Source organism: Castanea sativa, chromosome 3 (assembly GCF_040712315.1).
Source record: "Castanea sativa cultivar Marrone di Chiusa Pesio chromosome 3, ASM4071231v1".
Taxonomy (NCBI): Eukaryota; Viridiplantae; Streptophyta; class Magnoliopsida; order Fagales; family Fagaceae; genus Castanea; species Castanea sativa.
Window position 1 is genome coordinate 33,108,565 of NC_134015.1, and position 16,758 is coordinate 33,125,322.

Consider the following 16,758-nt stretch of genomic DNA (forward strand, 5'->3'; position numbering starts at 1 on the left):
ACTTTCTACCTAATGTAAAAACCCACAACGAGAGAGAGAGAAGGGGAGAGAGGGAAGAACCCAACCGCCGGCGACAGCACAAGCCCTAGCAGCCGCCGGCGAGAGCCACTGACCCGCCTCCCTCCTCTCGCACAACCACTGACCCGCCTTCGTCCTCCCATCTCAGGTATTACAGTTTTTTTTAATTTTCTTTAATTTCTTTATTCAAATTCGCTTTAGGGTTTGCGATTCTAAAATTGGAGTTTTTTTTTTTTTTTTAGTTAGGGTTTCTGGTTCTTGATTTGATTTTTTAGTCAATGACAGTGCATATATACACAGCTATCTGATCCATGAATCCAATTCTTGCTTTCTCTTCGATTGCCATAATTGATTCTCTTTTCTGGTCTTCTTGTTAATTGATTGGTTGTATATAGTATATAATCTTTGTTTTCTTGGATTTGATAATGGTAGTTGCCGATGTGATACTATGGAAGAAATGGTACGGTGGGGTTGTGGTGTTAATGTCAACGTCGACCTTGTGGTTCCTCTTCGAACGAGCTGGCTATAACCTTGTGTCCTTTGTGGCTAATGTTCTTTTGTGTGATTGTCTTGCTTATAGCTTCAAGCTAGGGTTTTTTTAATTTAATTTAATTTTTAATTTCTGAATATCATTGTGCTTTTGGGTTTTTTTCTTTTTTGATAATAATAATATTGTTGTTTTATGGATGCTTTTGGTTGTTGAGGAAACAAGAGGGAAAAGTTGGGAATTTTGATTCAGAATAGTGAATATTTTGGGTTATTATCTTTTTGGGCATGGATTGCTTTTATTAGATTGTTCATCCCAGAAAAAAAAAAAAAGGATTTCTTTTAGATTGAAATTAGTCTTGTGTGTGTTTTGCTAATTTCTCTAATCCAAGAATTAGGAGAGCTATTGGTGAAAAGAGCAAATTGTTAAAGCCAATATTGAATTTAGTATTTACTTTGTAAGCATGGCATCCTTGTAATGAATTTTGAACATGAGAAAAGTTTAACTTTTCCTGCCCAGTAATTAAATAGAAAATTTAGTCAAATTTCTGATATTAATGATTTTTTTATATTAGTTATTTAGTTTGTCTTTTTATTATAGAAAGAGAAATTTTTAACAAAAAGAAGACTGTATAGTGTTTTTGGTATCTCACCTCAATCAAGGTCCATGTTAGATTTTTTTTCCCCCGTGTTTGTATCTGTTTTGGCTAAGACTATGTTTATGATCCAGCCCTTTGCTATGTCTATTTTTAATGGTAAATTCCTTGCTCTTGTTGTAGGGATGGATGACTTTGACTTCACAATCACCCTCTACTATTGGGGGAAGATTAGGAATAACCCATATAGATACAAAGGAGGGGAGATAAAGATATATGAAGATAATAATTCTGATGAAATGTCACTTGTTGAGATATGGAATAAGGCCAAAGATTTTGGGTATGGTGAAAATGATGTATTTATGTATAGAGCGCCTACTATGCCATTTGCAGGTGGTTTAAAACCTTTGGAGAATGATGTTGATGTAATGAACATGGTGAAGTGTATTAATGATGTTGATGTAATGAACATTTATAGCAACTTAGTTTTGACTCTTTTGAGGCTGAGTTGAGGTTTAGAATGTTACATGAAACTGATTTGATATATATATATATATATATATATATATATATATATATATATATATATATATATATATGCCATCAACAAGTTATCTTGGCTGTCACAAGTACAGTAAACAATGTAGTATTGTCTCTTAGTTGTAGTATTCTTTGCATGGATGATTGAAATGTTTTTCTACTACTCTTAACTCATTTGAGTTAGCTGAGTCATCATTTTCAAGAGCCAAACCAAATGAAGTTGTTATTTTCATCCAAATGAAGCATAGAGTGAGTGCAGGGGCAATATCATGGCTGCACTCAAAGCTGGAGCTTTTCAAGTATACTTTACCAGCCTCTCTTGGAAAGAATTAGAATCTAGCCTCAATTGTTTATGTATGATTCAAATAATATATCTAAGAAGCAAATAAAATTGAGCTGCCAAGATGGTGCTGGGGGTTTTGGCAGTTGCAGCAGCTTTTGTCATTTGGTCATGTTACCAGTATTTCTACATCAACATTAATAATTTATTACTACTGACAAATCACAATTATATATCTATCTATCAAAACAAATCACAATTATCTACCAGATCAATGATGAATTAATGAACCATCATTATTTCCAGTGAAAAGAATTTAAAGAAAAGAAGAGTACATCTTTGAATCTGCTTGTAGAACATTCCAAAACTATAAATTTTATATTTGCATCCTATATCCCACAACCAATGTACATTAAATTTTTACAACATTTTAGGAAGTGGAGGAAGTCTGTAGCTTTGAAAGCTGATTTTTATACACATAAAGGTAAGGCATATATTGAGACAGTTGATGTTCTCCCATCAAGAGTGCTAGAAAGTAGCTTGTACATCCCTGCAGCGGAAGCATCTCCAAGTCTTTCTGCAGTAGCATATGCTCAGGGAGTGTAGTGATGAGCTTTGCTATTAATCCTTTATGTGTGTGGCATCCAATTAATGTAGTATAAGTCACCCACTGAAACAATGTCTTCCTATAATAGATGGCATGTTCTAAAGCCATGTTTTCTCTTTAGATCAAAGCCATGACTTGTGACTTTACATAAACACAACCAGCTGTCAAAATCCAGAACACCAGCTAAGAATTTTCTGATAAATGGGAGAAACTAATAACAATAAAAAATATCAAATATGGAATTCTTTTCCAGAACACCAGCTAAGAATTTTCTAGAACTTAAGAAAAACAAAGAATGTGATACATAATTTCAAAATCAAGAAGTTATCAACATATCGGTAGAAATCTGTTGTGCCAGCATGTGATCAATATGTACAAATAACTAAAAAAATACAAGGATGTGATCCAAGCTAAAAACAAATGGAATGTTTTCCTAAATCTTCATTCATCTATTTAACATAATATTTAGCATTAGAAAGAAAAAAAAAATCTCATTTCATTAAATCACTTGATGTATTTGTGGGGAGTAAAAAGATCCTGATGGGAATATAAGCCGTTGGGCCATGCTAAGGAAGGCCGACCTGCTCTTGGGTTTAGGACTTGTCAGTACTACGGGTCGGCCCATACGCCGAGGATCCGAGGATCCAGCCGAGGGTGAATTTCCCTTCGGATGGACACCGGAGAACCTGGGACTTCATGGTAAAGGTTAGAGAATGACACGGTCAAGACGATTGGTTAAAGGGGGTGAACCCTTGAATGTTCTAGAAGCACTGATGTTAGAGAAATACCAAGGATAAAGGCTGCCACCTCCACATTAAAGACCTTGCACCTACCACCCTGGCCGCATTAATGGGGAAGTGACACCTGAACAGTGGAAGGGAAACTTCTGGTTACTATTCAAAGGCACTGAGAAAAGAAATATCTAGGCTAAGGGGGAGTTAGGGCAACACGTGTACAAAGTATCAAAAAGAAGAGTATTTAAGGAGCAATCTAGAACAAGAAAGGGAGACTCTTTTTTTTTGTAATCTGAAAAGAAAAAGAAAACAAAGAGAAAGAGATTATATAAGAACAGCCCTCGGCTTACGTCCCAGCAGGTTGATTTATAATATTCCTTGTTGTTTCCAAGTGTTACCAATCTTTGGCTTGTCATTTAATCCTTGAACACTTCTAACCTGGGTTTCAAGCCCACACTCTACAAATTCATATTGTTTAAGGCTCATTGGGCCTGAGCCCATACTCGTTCTTGGGGTCAGGTGCAATTGTGCACTTACAATTGGCGCCGTCTGTGGGAAATCTAGTCTAGAAGAGGTAGGGATATTATGGCAGGCTTAGGCTCTCACCATGCGGAGTCACAGGGATCACAACCGGAAGATCATTTCGAACGTCTTGAACGTCGAAGGGATCGTGAAGGGAGTGTCCATACAGAATACCCAAGCGCTAGCCATACTCATGGCGGGGGTAGCACCACCCACGAGGAGGGTTCTAAATCCATGCAGAAGGAAATCAATCGTTTGAAGAGAAAGTTATGCCGTGCTAAACGTAAGTTTTCACCGTCCTCGTCTAATTCTTCCTCGGAGAAGGATAGGGGAGGTGGCTACGGCTCAAGGTCGCGCTCCCCACCAGTGCAACGTCCTCCGGTGAGGAGGACGACCAGCCAACCCGCAGACGTAAGAAGCTTCGTTCTAGGGGCTTAGGCACCGATACTATGAGTAGGGCGTTGCACCAACTCTCTAAATCTCCGTTTTCACGGAGGAGGGAGAGGGGAGGCTTCCCGGGGAGGTTCACCCAGCCCACCTTTACCATCTATAATGGCCGGACTGATCCGGTGGAGCACGTGAGTCACTTCAACCGAGAGGATGGCGGTGCTGCTCTCACAATGAGACTCGATGTGTAAAGTTTTCCCCTCCGGTTTGGGACCTGTGGCCATGAGATGGTTTAACGGTCTCAAATCGGGGTGCAGCAGGCTCATTCGGGGAGCTAACTGGGGCATTCGCTTCGCGGTTCATTACGTGTAGCGAGTCCCTCGGCCATTGGACTCGGCTATCCATGGCCATGAAGGAAGGGGAGACACGAAAGCATACTCCGGCCGTGCGGGAGATGTTTAATGAAATAGATGGCGACTTTGATGAGGTGGCGCTTAATACCTTTAAGGTGGGTCTTCCCTACGACCACGACCTAAGAAAGTCTTTGACGAAAAAGCCCGTCCGCCGGCGTACGCCGCCTTATGGATCGTATTGATGAGTACAAAAGGGTAGAGGAAGACCGGCGAGCGGGGAAGGGAAAGGAGAAGGTTATCCCGCGGGGAGAGAAGGGATTTCGGGCCGGACGAGATATCACAACAACAAGCCGAGGAGGGATTACTTCGGATAATCCGGCTCGGCACCTCGGAGCATAAATGCGTGTTCCGAGAACCGAGTGCATCGAGTTACTAGAAAAAGTTCGTAAGAGCCCTTCTTCGGATGGCCGGCAAGATGGCGAGGGGACCTGCGAAAAGAAATCAAAACCTCTTTTGTCGGTACCATCGGGATGTGGGCCACATTACCGAGAATTGTCGGACCCTGTGGAACCATGCGGAGCAGCTCGTCGGTGAGGGAAAGTTAAGCGGCACTTGTGTCGGCCCAGCGGAGTCGGTCAAGTTGGCTCGAACAACTAGAGGAACAATTCATCTCGGCCGACGTGGGAACAATTAATGTTATCTTCGCCCACTGGTAGGACCGGCTCGGGTCCGCACTAGGGTGATGGCGGTTTCCCATCCTCGGGCCGAGGATGTGGGTAGCGAGCCGAAGAGATTGAAGGGCACTTTACCGTCTTGGGTTTCTCCGAGGGAGGATAAGGTAGGGACTATCCAGCCCCATGACGATGCTCTCGTGGTTACCCTCAGGATAGGGAACTATGATGTGAGAAGGGTGATGATAGATCAGGGCAGCGGTGCAGATATCATGTACCCTGATCTATTTAAAGGGCTTAGGTTGGAGTTGTAAGATCTAACTCCTTACGACTCCCCACTTATAAGCTTCGAAGGGAGAGCCGTTGTGCCGAAGGGACAGATCCGTTTACCCGTTCAATCCGGCACAGAAACGGTTGAGGTGGATTTCATTGTCGTTGACGCGTACTCTCCATATACAGCCATCCTCGCCAGGCCATGGGCGCACGCTCGCTCTGGGAGGCTCTCCTCTTCCTTGCACGTTAAGGTTAAATTCCCCTCGGGGGAGCATGTTGAGGAAATCCTCGGCAGCCGGGTAGTGGCCGGGCGATGCATATCGGCCGCGGTAGCTTCGTCGATCGAAATTGAGTCATCAACTTTGCCCGTCAAGAGTCATAGCAGTTAACAGCTCCGGAGGCACCTAGAGCGATGACGGGAGATGAAGTGTTTGTGAGGAGTTAGAGAAGTTTGTAATAGCGAGATGATCCGAGAGAGGTTCTTCCAAGTTGGCATACGTTTGCCACACCAGAGAAGATGGAGTTGTTGGAATTTCGAAGAATAATATAGATGTCTTTGCGTGGGACCCCTATGAGGCTCCGGGCGCGTAAGATCGAGCTTCGTTTGTCATCGTTTAAACGTCAATCCTGCCATCGTTCCGAGGAGGCGGCCACCTCGGTGATCTTCCGAGAGAACATTCGAGGCTGTGAAGGAAGAGGTTCTTAAACTCAAAAGGGCGGGGGCTATCAAGAAGTTTTCTACCACGAATGGTTGGCTCATACTTGTTGTTGTTAAAAAGAAGAACGACGGCAAATGGAGAGTATGTGTGGACTTTGCTTGATGCGAACAAGGCCTGTCCTAAAGATTCGTTCCCAATGCCACGTATTGATCAGCGCGGTAGATGCTCTTGTCGGACATCCTCGGATGAGTTTCTTGGACGCTTTCCGGGGTTACCACCAAATTCCGCTTGGCGTTAGAGGATCGGGGAGAAAGTTTGCTTTCATTACTCCAACTGGGAACTATCATTATAAGGTCATGCCATTTGGGTTAAAAAATGCTGGGGCTACTTACCAAAGAATGATGACCCGGATGTTTGAACAGCAATTGGGGAAAACCATTGAAGTGTACGTGGATGATATGGTGGTGAAGAGTAAGACAGTACCTTCACACATGACAGATCTGGCCGACACCTTCCAGATGTTAAGAAAGTATAAGCTACGCCTTAACGCCTCCAAGTGTTCTTTTGGCGTGGGGTCTGGAAAGTTCTTGGGATATATGATTACTCATAGGGGCATAGAGGTAAACCCAGTGCAGGTTAAGGCTATTCAGAATTTACCGCCTCGGAACCTAAAAGAGATCCGAGAAATTGACGGAATGATTCTTTGCGTTGAATAGATTTATCTCTCGGTCGGTGACCGGTGCCGTCCTTTCTTTCGGTTGTTAAACAAATGGAAAGGGTTTCAATGGACCGAGGGGCGAGTTAGCTTTCCAACGAGCTTAAGCAATATCTTTCTCGGCCACCCGTTACGCTCTCGTCCGAGGCGGACGAAGTTTTGTTCGCTTATTTGGCGGTGGTCGTCCATGCGGTGAGCACCGGGTCCTTATAAGGAATGAAAGCGGGGTGCAAAAACCGGTCTACTATGTTAGTAAGTCTTTGAATGAGGCCGAGTGCGCTATACGCCGCGGAAAAAGCGCTTCGGCCGTAGTCCATGCCACGCGCAAACTTCCTCATTATTTCCAATCTTATCTTGTGGTTGTTCGGCTCGAGCGCCTCTCAAGGCGGTGTTACGCGGTGCTGATTACTGCGGGCAGGGTGGCAAAATGGGGAACCATTTTGGGAGCCTTTGATTTCAAGTACAAGCCTCGCACCTCGGTGAAGGGCCAGGTCCTCGCTGACTTGGTGGCGGAGTTTACCGAACCATTGTTAGAAGAAACTCTACAAGAAGCATACATGGATGAAAAATCGGTTGGTGTGATCACGGCCGCAGTGCCTCGGCTTGGAGAGTGTATGTGGATGGAAGTGCTAATCGAGAGAGGGTACGGTGTTGGGCTTGTTCTAATGTCCACGAAGGAATTGTCTTCGAAAAATCTTTGAGATTGGCATTCTCGGCTACTAACAATGAGGCCGAATATGAAGCGATCTTAGTGTAGGCATGCGGATGGTACGTAAGATGGGTGGGAAGGAAATTCATGTCTTCTCGGACTCTCGGCGAGTGGTCGGCCGGGTCACGGGGACCATGGAGGCTAGAGATCCAAGGATGCGGGAATATTTGGCCCGGATCAAGCGCCGGCCAATGGCGGGTTGACTCCTTCGCATTAACTCATATCTCTCGGAGCGGAAACACCCGTATGCGGACTCCTTAGCTATGCGGCAACGTCCTCGGCTCAAGGTTTACCTTGGGTTATCCTCGTTGAGGATTTACTAGAACCTCTCTTGTCATTACCAACGCGCCTCGCATCCATCGATAAGGCACAGGCCTAGTTGGATTGACCCGATTCTGACTTTTCTTAAAAATGATATTCTTCACGAGGACAAATCTGAAGCGAGAAAAGATGCGTTGAAAGGCGCCACGTTTATGGTTTTCCGAGGACCAGAATCTGTATAAACGATCCTTTTCAGGACCGTACTTGTTGTGCGTGCATCCCGAATCAACATAAGCATTATTGGAGGAATTGCATGAAGGAATTTGTGGGAGCCACACTGGGGGAAGGTCCTTAGCCCATAGAGCCCTGACTCAGGGTTATTGGTGGCCCAATATGCGAGAGGGAGGCTCGGGACTATGCCAAAAAATGTGATCAATGCCGGAGGTTCGCCCACTATTCATCAACCTGGAGGGTTTTCAACCCTCTCCGGTCCTTGGCCTTTCGCACGATGGGGATTGGACATAGTAGGGCCATTTCCGAGGGCTGCAGGAAACAAAAGATGGCTGCTTGTAGGGACAGACTACTTCACTAAGTAGGTTGAAGCTGAGCCCTTAGCTAATATCCGAGATGTTGATTCCAAGAAATTCATCTGGAAAAATATTGTCACTAGATTCGGTATACCACATACACTTGTCTCAGACAATGGCGTTCAATTTGACAACAAGGCCTTTAGGCAATATTGTGGTGACATGGGTATCATAAATAGATACTCTACCCCAGCTTATCCTCAGGGAAATGGGCAAGCCGAGGCCGTTAACAAGGTCATAGTCAACGGGCTCAAGAAGAGGTTGGACGATGCGAAAGGCAGATGGGTAGAAGAGCTCCCTCATGTTCTGTGGACGTATCGGACCACACCGCGCAGGTCCACTGGAGAAACGCCATTCTCTATGACTTATGGAGCCGAGGCGGTGATACCACTGGAATCTGGTTTTCCTACTCTAAAGACGAGTTCTTTTAGCCCAGAGAATAACAAGGGACTCCTAGAAAAAGATCTTGATTTACTTGAGGAACGGCGTGAGGCAGCTATGGTCCAAATGGCTTATTATCAACAGAACCTAAAACGAGGATATGATGCCCACGTGAAACTAAGACCATTTGCGCCAGGTGATCTTGTACTAAGGAAAGTTGTAGGCACTTCTAAGAACCCAGCTTGGGAGTAGGCGGGACCCGTAGGAAGGCCCCAATCGCATTGTTTCAGTAGCAGGCATAGGGTCGTATAGGCTAGCTGACCTAGACGAAAGAATTGTACCACGTCCATAGAATGTAAATAATCTTAGAAGGTATTATTATTAATGAAATGTGCTTTTGTCAGTTAATATTTCAAAGTTATGAGTAGCTCTGATGCTTGCAGCTACTATCTTTAAGAATCAAACAGAAACTTGGTTAAGTGTCGTCCTCGGACCACAAACCTTGTGGAAATTGATATCTTATCATTTGTTCAACAGAACCTTAGTTATGCCGGGTCCTCGGACCTCCTACTTTGGAAAAATTAACATTTGAAGCTACTATCTTTAAGAATCAAACAGAAACTTGGTTAAGTGTCGTCCTCGGACCACAAACCTTGTGGAAATTGATATCTTATCATTTGTTAAACAGAACCTTAGTTATGCCGGGTCCTCGGACCTCCTACTTTGGGAAAATTAACATTTGAAGCTACTATCTTTAAGAATCAAACAGAAACTTGGTTAAGTGTCGTCCTCAGACCACAAACCTTGTGGAAATTGATATCTTATCATTTGTTAAACAGAACCTTAGTTATGCCGGGTCCTCGGACCTCCTACTTTGGGAAAATTAACATTTGAAGCTACTATCTTTAAGAATCAAACAGAAACTTGGTTAAGTGTCGTCCTCGGACCACAAACCTTGTGGAAATTGATATCTTATCATTTGTTAAACAGAACCTTAGTTATGCCGGGTCCTCGGACCTCCTACTTTGGAAAAATTAACATTTGAAGCTACTATCTTTAAGAATCAAACAGAAACTTGGTTAAGTGTCGTCCTCGGACCACAAACCTTGTGGAAATTGATATCTTATCATTTGTTAAACAGAACCTTAGTTATGCCGGGTCCTCGGACCTCCTACTTTGGGAAAATTAACATTTGAAGTTACTATCTTTAAGAATCAAACAGAAACTTGGTTAAGTGCAGTCCTCGGACCACAAACCTTGTGGAAATTGATATCTTATCATTTGTTAAACAGAACCTCAGTTATGTTGGGTCCTCGGACCTCCTACTTTGGGAAATTTAACGTTTGAAGTTATGACCATCAATAACCAAACAAGAACTTGTCCAAGTACAATTCTCGGATCACAAATCTTGTTGGTGTCCTTGCCCTTATCACACCTGTTAAGGAAATTATTACTTCTCCATTTGTTAAAATTGGATCTTCGGTTCTTTATTTTTGAAGTGTCAAATCTGTTCAGGTTATAAAAGTTTGATCTTTATGTGAGTTATTTGCACGGTGACATGCTTTAATATCTAAAGTTATATGATAATTTTTGAAGTCATGATGGTTTGCATGGTGGAGTGACATTCCCTGTAACTACTTGTTATTACGAACTTTCATGGCAAACATAAAGAAAATAAAGTAAAGCAAAGGCAGTAATAATGAAGGCCGAATAAAATGTTTTTCATTAAGCATATACAAAGAAGAGAGATATAAAAATTCATAGGCGGGCCTAAGCTAGGGAAGGGGAGCTTGATGGGAGCTGCTTTGCCATCCTCGATTACTCTTGGAAATCCATTTCAAAGGTTGATAAGGCTTGTTTCCCTTTGTTTGTTGAAGGCATGAGGGGCTCCCGGGCTTGGGGTCTCCTCCTTCTCGGCATCATCACGCTTGTCTTCCTCTTTATGGGAACCTTCGGGTTACGTAGGAGTAGGAACAAGCTCTTGAACCACGGGAGGAAGAGTAGGAGAGGCGAGGGGGCGGGGAGGGTCTTCAATTTCTTGAATGTCTAGGGAAGCCAAATATTTTCGGGCTTCCTCGGTTCGAAACAGGAACCCACTGCCATATTCATGGCCTCCCCGAGACTTGCGTGTATTCACGGCACAAGGCCGCGAAAGCTTCTGTCGGCTCCTCTTGGGTTTGATGACCCCCTCGATAGCGGCCTTCTTCGCGGCCTCCATGGCGTGCTTGTGGGCGTGAGCTTCCTCTTTAGCCAGCGCAAGCTCCTTTTCAAGATCGGAGCGTGCCTGTTGGATTTGGGCAAGCTCGTCCTCCTTTTGACGGAGGAGCTTACGCTGCGCCTCCACTTGACTCTCCATTGTTTTCAAGCTGGCCTTGTCGCGAGTCTCTCTCTCTCTTCGGATCGGCCCGGTATGAAGTGAGCCTTCCTTTCTGCGGGGCACGGCCCGGAGATTTTTCTGCTTCTTGTCTCAACTCCCCTGCTCCATCCCGGCACGCTTTCGAGAGTCCTCCACGAACTTCTCGGCCGCAAAAACTTCTTGGATGGACGAAAAGGGTTAAGAAGGTTAAATGCAACGAAATGCTTATAAATAAGTGTTGAAAACAATAGTGTACAATTGGAGCTTACCAGAGCTAAACCCCTTTTTAACGAGAGGAATAGCTGCGGATGGCCCATCTTCTCCAAAGACTCCATGTCCTTGGGCAGCAGAAGAGATCGCTCCACCACCTCGGCTAAGTGGTGGGCGTGGCCTTGTTGCCTTTGCTACGTCTTTGGAGTGGCGGGGAATAGGGGCGCCGTCTAGTCTCAACTCAGGAGACCAGACGGCTGGCGCTCGTCGCACCTCATCCACTTCTCTGATCTCCCCACTCTCAACCGAGCGGGCGCGCCCTTTGCCTTTGTACGGCCTGGCTTTGGGCCGGCGGACGGTTCTTTGCTTTATTTTCTTTGCCTTCTCCCCGCACCAGCCACCTCGGCGTCCACCTTTCTCTTCTTAGGATCGTCGGTGGGAGGCTTAGTGTCGAGGTTTGGAGGAGGAGGAGGTGGTGGCAAGGCGGGATGAGCTTGGGACCCCCTCGCACCCTTCTTTGCCACCCGGGCACCTCTGTCGGACATGAGATCCTTAAGCGTGTCCATTTCTTCTTCGATTGAACTATCGTCTGGATGCGCTATCACTAGACCTGCAATCCCTGAGGCCTCAGCTTCTTCTTCTTCCTCCTCGTCGGAGAGGATAAAAAATGGGTTTCCGCGAGGTCGTGGAGAGCCCTCGAACTAAAATTATTCTATCTCCTCGTCCAAAGTGTTGGAAGAGGACACTCGCTCCTCCGGGATGGCAATGCCCTGAGAATGTACGGCGAGGGGAACTGCCGCTATGGGCTGGTTGTACAACACGGTGTGAGGGGCGTCGGGGAGATCGCGGTCGTCCAAAAAGTTGGGCCGGGCTACGTTTATTTTTCTTCGCCTTCGGTCACCCGCGATTATAGCGTTTTCTATCTCCTGGAAGTCCGAGGAGATGGGATCGTACCCTAGAATCAGATGAGCAGCTCTGAGTTGTAGGTCCTCACTGACAAACACCTCGGAGCGCAGTACTCGGTTAAGATCTGCAACGTTGCAGTGGCTTAAGCGTGGGCGCACGTGTTGCTTATCTGCAAAAGAAGACACCAAATCAAACGAACATGGTCAGATTCACACAACATATAGTAAACCTAAATAAATGTGAATACGCATTTGTGTGAGTTTTAGAGGAGTTTGTGCGGGAAAGGGGAAGGTTAATCCTAAGGTGTCGCACCTGGCAGATCTCCCGGATCTCAGCCCAGGCGATGGAGGCCGTCGTGCCAGTTCCCAGAAACGATCAAGTAGTCATCCTTCATGCCTTTGTTGGATTTGGGCAGACAGGAGATTAGCCTAACGACACTGGAGCGAGACTTAATGTAATAACCTACATTTGAAAGTTTATGGGACTCGTACAGAAAGACGACGTCGTGCCAGGTGAGGTTTAAACCCATCTGCTCGTTTAGAGCATCGACACTACCCAAAACTCTAAAAACGTTTGGGAGGCATTGATCGGGACACAACCGGTGGTTGCGAAGGTACTCCCTAGTTACAGGTCTCATTGGGAGGGTCATCCCACCCTCTATAAAGGCTATCATTGGGATGATAACCTCTCCCTCTTTCCTAGAACCGGCCACGGCTTCTGCCGGGCAATATTTTAACCCTACATCGCCGGGAATGTGATATTTGGCTCTGAAGCCTTCCATTCCGGCGGCGGTATCAACTAGACACTTAAACCTACCCATTAGAAAAGAACGAAAGGCTAAACTCTAAAGGGGAGAATATCTACGAAGACAGCCGAGGACTATATCCGAGGAGAAAAGGTTAAGAATAGAGAGAGCAAGAACTTACAAAGTTGAAGGTGTGCAAATTTCCACGGTTTTTTGCAGGTAAAGTATGATTGCTGATGTTTTGATGGGATTAGCCCCTGGGAAATTAAATGAAGGCGCAGGTTCCCGAAGCGTCACGATGTGCGGAAAAGCGGCCTCGAAATTATTTTCGTCCCGCCCAAATTTTCGTGGAGTAGCGAGGACCGTTGGATACCCATCTCACCGTTGAACGTGGGGGACAAAGTGTAACTTACAGCAATAAATGGGCGTGTTTTTGAAAATTAAACCGCCAACTGGCATCTTCTGGGACGCGAAACGATTTCCACACGTGCAACCATTCACAAAGTGTGTGGAGTAAGTTCTCGTCAGGTCAAAACCCTATTTTTCTCCTCGGACGTTGAAAATTAGAGTTTTGAGGGGCTATTGTGGGGAGTAAAAAGATCCTGATGGGAATATGGGCCGTTGGGCCATGCTAAGGAAGGCCGACCTGCTCTTGGGTTTAGGACTTGTCAGTACTACGGGTCGGCCCATACGCCGAGGATCCGAGGATCAGAGGAGTGAATTTCCTTCGGATGGACACGGAGAACACAGGACTTCATGGTAAAGGTTGAGAATGACACGGTCAAGACTATTGGTTAAAGGGGTGAACCCTTGAATGTTCTAGAAGCTTCTTGATGTTAGAGAAATACCAAGGATAAAGGCTGCCACCTCACATTAAAGACCTGCCACCACAGGCTGCATTAATGGGGAAGTGACACACGAACGAGTGGAAGGGAAACTTGTTACTATTCAAAGGCACTGAGAAAAGAAATATCTAGGCTAAGGGGGAGTTGGGGCAACACGTGTACAAAGTATCAAAAGGAGGAGTATTTAAGGAGCAATCTAGAACAAGAAAGGGGGACTCTCTTTTTTGTAATCTAAAAAGAAAAAGAAAACAAAGAGAAAGAGATAATATAAGAACAGCCCTCGGCTTACGTCCGAGCAGATTGATTTATAATATTCCTTGTTGTTTCCAAGTGTTACCAATCTTTGGCTTGTCATTTAATCCTTGAACACTTCTAACCTGGGTTTCAAGCCCACACTCTACAAATTCATATTGTTTAAGGCTCATTGGGCCTGAGCCCATAACTGTTCTTGGGGTCAGGTGCAATTGTGCACTTACAGTATTCATATTAAAAATCACGTCTGCAATTTGCTTAATCAACAACTTCATATGTAGATCTCCTTAAGATTTTGTTCACTCCGAATTGCCTACAATTTGCAATTAAATTTATGCATTCTCCATCATAACCAAAATCCAATGTATACCCACAAATTATTTTGGGAAACACATAGAAGTACTCGGATCATAAACATAATACAAAATCAACTGGTTTAAAAATCCAGAAGAAAATTCCAGTCTTTAACCAATCAAAAGCAACTGACTCTCAATAGGCTGCTTTGTTTAGGTGAAAAAATCTATAAGTTTAGTTAACTCCCCTTAATTTGGATAGATAAATATGCTGCAACAATATTGGCATTCGCTGTATGTGCCTCCGTGCTTTATAAAAAAATTAAAATTTGCATTTTAATAGGAGATTAAGGCACATAGACAACAGCAAGCAATACTGTACTCAACTTCACTAGTTCAGCCACATGTTTTGGTTGGTCTTACTAATTCAACTCGAAGAATAAATCTATGCAACCAAAAACCCCAAAATTGGTCCACTTCCTAATGTAATGCATACAGCTCTAAGCTATTCCTAATGTATTGAATCATATTGTGACATGAAATCCAGAAACACCAAAACATTATCTGAAACAAAGAAAAGCAAAAATACCTTTCTGAAGACCTGGACAAACATCTTCTCCTTTGAAAACAACGGGCACATCAACCTTCAACTCCGACCCGTCGTCGGCCCAAACAAACACCAAATTCAATACCTTCCCAGTAGCTTCGTCCCTATGAATCTATTAACCCATCAAAATAGAGAAAATAAGCAACAAATTATAAAAAAAATAAAATAAAAGAAATGGTTAATAACAATTTGAAAAGAAAACAAAAAAAAGGGGGGGGGGGGTTGCCTTGATAGGGAGGACGGTACCGGATTCAAGTAGGTGAGAGGATCCGGAACCGGCGCGGATCTGGAGCGGGAAAGTGGTGGAGCAGAAAAATGGGAGCTCAACGGACTTGAGAATGGCTTGAATCTGCTTCCACTCAATGGTGACCAGGTGCTTCCTGGACATGGATCGTGGGGCTGTGGAGTCTTTCTGGAGGAGGTGCTGGGAGATAACCACGGCTGGGATTCGACCCTGCTATCGCCGGCGGTTGGGTTCTTCCCTCTCTCTCGTTGCGGGTTTTTACATTAGGTAGAACGTAATTTTTTTAGTTTAGCACCGGTGAATTTTTTTTCTCACGTGTAAATCTGGTTTATAAATTTTTTTTAATTAAAAAAATGTTACATTATTAAAAAAAAAATATTAAGTCATTGTTCCATTAGTCACGTTAGTAACACCGTTAACAACAGTTAGTAAAATGATCAATACAACTCAGTTATAAAATTTAAAGAACTAATTGTGCTCGCTTCAAACTTGAGGGATTAATTACGCACATAAGATAAACTTGAGTGACTAAAACACTTTCATGTTTAATATTGCTGGACTAGAAAATTTTTTAAATAAAAATTAATTATTAACTCAATAATTTTAAATAAATAAAATTCTTTTAATAAAATAATCAACAAATGATATGTAACTTCATAACTTCTCCAAATGCAGATGTAGCCTTTATTTTTTGGGGGTAGACCCTAGGTAAAGGCCTTGAAAATTATGTCCCACTGACTTCCATCTGCTCCTCGTGTTGCAGACTACCATTTAGAGTCAAAACTGCTTGAATTTTAGGAAACAAAACTTTATAGCTTCTTTTATTCTTCCGTTTTCTTATCAAGTTTTCGTGGGACCGACCAAACATCACAGATGAACTAACAAAACCAACAACTTGAATCAAAACAAAGAAAGAGTTAGACGAACCTACTAATACATATCCCAATATTTATTACACCTACCAATAAAAACAAAGAAGGAAACATCACGCTTTTTTTTTTTGATGGAAAACATCATGCATTTAATCCGAGTGCTTGAAATTATGGACAAGAAAAATATTAATGTATTGATGACTTTTTTTCATATATCTTCATGTGCCTAAGTCTGGTCATGAGCTCTAGGTTTGGTCTAATTCCTTTCCTGAGAATATAGCTCCTTTAGTCGCTCGAGACTCTTTGTAATTTTTCTGTTTTTTCTTTTTAATACATCAGGACCTCTAGGTCCGGTTTCTCAACAAAAAAAAAAAAGTATTAATATATTTAAATCAGAGATACGTAAGAGCTAATGACTCTTTTTCATATATCTTCGTGTGATTGGCTCTTGCACAAAATTTTGGTGACTAAAGTGTGCAAATGGACATCTACCCGTAATTTTGAATAATAATATATAGCTTTTGATAGGCCCAACTAACCTTCTTGCCTAGACGAACCCATTAAGCACCTTCGTCCACCCCTCCACCTCGTAGATGAAGGAAGGCAGGCTATTAACAGAGGATTCAATATCTCGGACAGTCATAAACTA

The 16,758-nt window shown here is 43.6% G+C and overlaps 1 protein-coding gene across 1 annotated transcript; it reads right to left on the reverse strand.

Annotated features, from left to right (window-relative positions):
- Window positions 1-2,256: 2,256 nt before the first annotated feature.
- Window positions 2,257-15,531, reverse strand: LOC142627501 (uncharacterized). Its single transcript, XM_075801379.1, has 3 exons — window positions 15,220-15,531; window positions 14,976-15,105; window positions 2,257-2,688 (listed from the first exon to the last, which is right to left on the reverse strand). The coding sequence occupies exons 1-3, from the start codon at window positions 15,379-15,381 to the stop codon at window positions 2,645-2,647; spliced, it is 336 nt and encodes a 111-aa protein (XP_075657494.1). The 5' UTR covers window positions 15,382-15,531; the 3' UTR covers window positions 2,257-2,644.
- Window positions 15,532-16,758: the final 1,227 nt, after the last annotated feature.

Coding starts and splice junctions, on each gene's coding strand:
- LOC142627501 (XM_075801379.1), bottom strand. CDS start 15,381: ATGTCCAGGAAGCACCTGGTCACCATTGAGTGGAAGCAGATTCAAGCC. Junction 15,106..15,219: donor GTACCGTCCTCCCTATCAAG/GCAACCCCCCCC, acceptor ATGGGTTAATAG/ATTCATAGGGACGAAGCTAC. Junction 2,689..14,975: donor TTGTCCAGGTCTTCAGAAAG/GTATTTTTGCTT, acceptor GGATTTTGACAG/CTGGTTGTGTTTATGTAAAG.